At 36.9% G+C, this 6069-nt stretch overlaps 1 protein-coding gene across 1 annotated transcript; it reads right to left on the bottom strand.

Annotated features, from left to right (window-relative positions):
- Nucleotides 1-4747: 4747 nt before the first annotated feature.
- Nucleotides 4748-6069, bottom strand: LOC105666216 (rRNA methyltransferase 2, mitochondrial). The gene has a single exon (XM_012313438.3). The coding sequence runs from the start codon at nucleotides 5853-5855 to the stop codon at nucleotides 5100-5102; it is 756 nt and encodes a 251-aa protein (XP_012168828.1). The 5' UTR covers nucleotides 5856-6069; the 3' UTR covers nucleotides 4748-5099.

Genomic DNA, 6069 nt, shown 5'->3' with positions numbered 1-6069 from the left:
AACGAACTTCTACCTGTTAAATCCACTTATCTAAACGTGGAAAATTATAGATAGTAGAGAGAATCGGTGGACTCTTATCTCGTATTAGATTTACTCGTATTTACTCGCGAACTTCGTACGAACGCTTGAAAGAAATTTGAAAGAAAATCTGTATCGGTTTTTTTAGATATTCCAAGATTTATTACCGTAGAATAAAATCTGGTGTCAATTAAATTCGCTAGAATTCCAAGCAGAACCTCGTACCTTGTAATTCGTTAAATAAGTCTCCGAAACGTATATAGATGCCATTTGAAGGAACGGTGTCTATTAAGGTTGAAAAGTAGGCTAACATAGAGGCTGAAGATGATTCAATGCTCGAGTGAAAGCTCTGACAACTGAAGTTGAATGCAAACCTTGTGACACGATATACCTACGTAATTTCTTGCTCCGTTCTAATTGCTCATAGAATTTTAAACCTAACTCGATGTATTATGTTTCGGAAAATTTATTTCTTCTTTTATACGAACGTACGTAGAATATCGTCTAAAGTTACAATTTGACGTTTTCTCTGTTACGTAATTTTCAATTTCTTATTTGCAGACGATTCCGGTGTGTCAAGGTTCGAGGGGAAGGTGACGAGCAGGTTTCAGACGAGAATCTTCAAGATACCTCGAACGAATCCGGCAAGGAACCTCGTCGACAGAAACGAATATGCTCGTGATAAACCAGCGTCAAAGGCATCCTTGTTGGAGGATGCTGCTCGCCATCGTCATTTTATCCGGCCTCATTAGGTATTGCGAACCAATGTCCACGAAGAGGCTAACAGACTCATCTCCATCGTCGTTACCTACGTTATCGAGAAGTTCCGGTGAATCGAGGTCACAGAATCTTGGCTCGCCGAGCGATCTAGCCTGGCAAGCTTGGCTCCTTCTGGGCTCGCAAACAGGGGGACACTCTAGCTTGGATTCAGCCAGTTTTCTTAAACGAATCACTCCCAAGAGCGTATTCATCGCTCCTGAACTACCAGCTTGTCCTGATGGATATCGAGCAGACACGATGGGCAGATGCGTGAAAAGAGTGATCATCAATCCTCAAGCTCATATCGGTTTCCTTTTGCAACAATTGAACAACAGATATAGTAACCAAGCTAGTGGTTCCGAAGCGTCGTCTAATAATAAAAAAAAGTCCAGTGGCCCGCTGCAGTTGAACATCCCGTTGTTTTCCGACACGGACACCAAATCGGTTCCGGTAGACCACGAGGAAACCAGAGGAGACCACTCGATAAACATACCGATCGTGGTTCCTTCGAGAGAGGATGTGCAAGTAGAGGAGATAGAAGAGGAAGTGGAGGAAGCGAAGGAGGTAGAAGGAGCGAAGAACGTAGAAAAAGCAAAGGATTCGATAGAAACGAAGAACGTAGAAGAAGCGACGGACGTAATAGAAGTGAAGAGCGTAAAAGAAGCGAAGGACGTAATAGAAGTGAAGAGCGTAAAAGAAGCGAAGGACGTAATAGAAATGAAGAACGTAGAAGACATGGAAGACGTAGAAGAACCGAAGGAGGTAATAAAACGAAGGGGCTTTTTTACTCGTAAGAGTGGTATCTATAAATGAATCGAGTTCTTTCAATCGAAATGAGTATAAACAATGTCGTTCGTGTTTCGCTAGAATTTTAGTTAAGTACGAGCTAGATGAGACCGTATTAGACTCATTTTCGTTGAAAAAATCTTACTTGTTCGTTCGTAATATGATCATCAACGTATAATAACAAGTACGATAGTTAAAAATTCTGTGTCGATTATATTGCACTTGCGGGTTGTTCAAAACATTCAAACGAAGCTATAATTATAGTTGAAACTTAAATACTTTGAATATCCTCTGTTCTTTGATGAACATCCTTGCTAGGGTTGTCCTTGCTCCAAAAAACCTGATCCAAGCCACTACTATTCCAAGCTTCGAATAACGAACCATAACAGTCAAAGTAACTTTATCCAATACTTGGTCGAATTAAAATTTTACCGATCTGTATTTATGTTGTATCAGACGCTGAACACCAGCGAAGGAAACGAGGAGGAGGAAGAGGAAGAGGAAGAGGAGAACGAACCCAGTGTCACCCCTGGGAACACCACTATTTCTGACGAGCCTTCGGAAAACGAGGAAGACGGTCAGAGTACCACGTCTACGCTCGACACGATAGTTCCCGTAGCGGAGTTCGTAGACGATACGAACGACACGAATTTCTCCGGCGTGATCGACTATAAAATCCCGATCGATCTCTCCACGCCGTTGAATACATCCAACGTAAGAGCAACGAACGCTAGCGACGATCAAGAATTATGGGGCGAAGAGTCGCAACTCTTGAACTCGACCGAAGTGTCACCGATGTTAATTCTTCTTTCATCGACGACAACGATGTCACCGAATTCGATAGCACCTGAGATAGAACTAGAACTGGCCAACAGTACTCGGAGGACTGTTCAATTGTAGTATTGTTCTCCGTTTATTAGATCTGTTTCTTTTCCTTTAACTCAACTTCCTCTCGTGGAGGAACTACGATTGATGATACCTGACCCTACTACCGGGGTCACAAGCATCTTCTTCGTGAGTTCGTGAACCTAAATGCCGGCACGTGCGTACGACATTGCGTATAAACTACACGTAGTAACGCTATATATGTAATGTTATCGTAATTCATAATTCGACTGTACGAAAGCAAATTGCTGGATTTACCTTAGGACGCTATTCTCTTGTCGCCGAATATTGCACGTAAAATTATTCTTCAGTATTTTATTTTTCACCTGTTTCTTATCGTTTCTTATTTATTCTTTATACGAAAAACGCAAGGTCGATTAATTTGTCTCGATTGAATCGATTAATTATTTCTCTTATCATCGTCACGTTAACGAGTTTTAAAGAAGATGGTCTTCTGACCAGTTTTCCTTTTTGAGTTCAACTCTTTGAGCTGAGATCGACTCTTTGTGGTCTGAGACATATTCGACGTTTTACCCCAACTAATTTATTATAGTAACTTATTTTTAAAATATGTTTTTAATTTTTGACTATAATTTCAGTTTCATCGTCAAGAACACATCTGCGCTGATATGTTTCTATTAAATTAAGTCGCGCGTGCATGGATGTAATATATAGCATTAGTATCAAAATATAAAAAACAAGAAGTTTTATAAAGAATGACACAGAAGGGTTAAATAGGATCAATGGATCTTCGCAAAGAATCAATCAAACCACGAGAATCAATACCACGTTTTCATAATACCGAAATTCATATATGGACGCGTGCTTGTAATAATAATATGACATAGTGAGAACGCGCATTTGTATACTCGTATAATTACAAATTACGACATTTCCTATCGAATCATGAGAAGATCATCTTCGAAAATGCCCGTGTACTATGTATATGTATATGCACCGGAATCTGAGTACACCAACTCACGGAGAACATGCTTGTGACCCCGGTATATCGAATCAGACTGATTTTAGCGGTATTTGCTTTATTTATAGAACATTTATAGAACAGAGAAATCATGAATCCCTCTGTCACGAATAAATCTCTCGAAAGAGGTGCGCGTTAATCTGCCCGGCAGCGACCAAGTATTGTCCATACAGCTTCACCGTGTGCGTCATCGTGTCTGCTCTTGTACGGAGAAACATAAACTGTTGCGATCGTACTTTCTTTCTTGAAATTTGTTTTTTTCTTTTTTCTTTTTATACGTGGATTAAAAAAAGGCAGAGAGAAAGAGAGAGAGAGAGAGAGAAAGAGAGAAAAAGAGAAGGAGAGAGAGAGAGAGAGAGAGAGAGGAGATGAATTTTGATATAGAACGTAAAGAGATATTATGATGTAAAAAAAAAAAAAACGAGTCTCGATCTTATTTTGACACAAATCTTTTTAGAATTTGTTTAGTTCAGGAGTATACGCGGGATTATTTCTTTTAGGATATTACAATTGAAAAAAATTAATTAAAATTACTTTATGTATAAATTAGTGACAGTTTCATTATGAAAACGTATCTACTAGTAATGTGACATTTTCCTATAAGAATATTAATAAATAAGTAAAAAATTCGTTTCACTTAAGAAACTTAAATATTTTTTATTTTCTTTTAATTTAATTTTTAAATTCCAAATTGCAACTGCACGTATGAACCAAGATCGAATGTACTGATACTTATTTAATTTTCATCAAGATGTGATTGACCATAACTGAAGGAAATCATCATATTAAATTCTATGAAGAACAATGAACACTTGCATCTGCAAAAATCGCAACACTCTATGTCTCTCCAGTGTAATTGAGTCGAAGCTTACACCTACATTGTATAGCGAAAATACGTATCTATGTAGTATGAATGTTTTCGGTATGCGATTTGATCATTGTTCTATGCAAGCGCAGCGCTCCGAAGATAATGCTCGGAACAGTATGAATCGGAATCACCTCGTCGTTTAGCTTTACGACCGTTATTGCGATAATTCTTTTCCACTTTTTACACGTACGATAACTTTTTGGTACAAGAATACGCGGTAGAATGCATGCAATTACGGAAAGAAAAATTCTTATTATCAGTATCAGAATCCATCAGATTAGCATTCGAATTTTCGACGAAACGAAATTATATCTAATTACGTGTGATTATCACGTAGGTACGAAACGAAAGTTACGAATCTGACATCGCGGCCAGTAAATCTTTTTTACTGCTCTACGTATGCTTCGATGTGGTGTGTAATCTCTCTTCCTCATCTATTTGAATGTTGGTTCGTGTACATATTAATTTTATTAAGAGAAATTGTATATACAATGCATAATTAAGAAGCGTCATCGGCGTTTTAAATGTGTATTAATTGTAACTGTATAAAAATATTATTGTATTATTTATAGCTAAATATATCGATGTATATTACACATTGTCGTGTCGTGTCGTGTAGGAGCCGTTAGATCGCAGAATGGAACAACTTATAAAAATCACTCGATGTTGGTCCTGTACCAAAATATCATGCTTTGTTATTATTTACAACCTTCCAGGCATGATAAGCGATTATGTTACAAATCATTTTATTCATTAAGCATTTTTTATTGTACATAACTTAATTGTTAAAGAAACTGCATGTTACGTTGTATTACTGGATGTACTTTTTATTCCTTTGAATTCCCTAGCTACCAAGAACTTCTCTGTAGACTCATCTCTCGTTGCATTTGGTCTTACGGATTTTACATATTTATAAAATTTTAACAAATCTTTCTCAAATTGTTGAGACTTTCCACCGTCCCATATTTTACAGACAAATGATCCATTTCTTTCGCTAATTTGTAAAGCAAATTTCAAAGCAGTATATGCAAGTTGTATTATGATTTCATGATCTAAGTCTCTTATACCAGATGCATTTGGTGCCATATCTGATAAAACTACATTAGGTTTTTTACCATTTAAATGTTTTAGAAGTAGATCTTGAGATGCTGGGTCGGTAAAGTCCATGCCACTCAATAATGTTGCTCCTTCGATCGGATATATAGGTTGCTTGTCTATTCCAAAAACAGTTCCAACATCACCATCTTCCTTAGCATTTGCATTTGTTGCTTTAATAGCAACTTGTGTCCAACTGCCAGGAGCAGCTCCACAATCAATTACAATATGACCTGGCTGCAATATTTTAAATTTATCATTGATTTCTAACAGTTTGTATGCACTTCTACATCTATAGTTTTCTTTTTGAGCCTTCTCCACGTAAGGATCTTTTAACTGTCTTACAAGCCATAATTGCGAGCTATGCTTCTTCCCTTTTAAATTTTTTGGTACTTCTCGAAATAATGTAGTACAACTATGCAAGTTCCTTAATATCAAAAGATTTCGAGAAAAACGCTTCATGATATAACCTAACTAAATGCTGGCAATGTTAAAAAAAGCTTCATATGCAAAATATATATACACAAATGAATCGTCTTCTTATTTTTTATAATTCAGTCACTATTCAATCATTCATTACACAAAATTACTTATACAAATTAAACATCGTCCAAATAATATTGTAACACTTAATGTGATCGAATATAATATCTTGTATAGTTACAAGTTGTAAACT

This window comes from Bombus terrestris, chromosome 11 (assembly GCF_910591885.1).
Source record: "Bombus terrestris chromosome 11, iyBomTerr1.2, whole genome shotgun sequence".
Lineage (NCBI taxonomy): Eukaryota > Metazoa > Arthropoda > Insecta > Hymenoptera > Apidae > Bombus > Bombus terrestris.
Note: the sequence above shows the minus strand (reverse complement) of the source record. Positions and strands in the feature narration are given on the sequence as shown.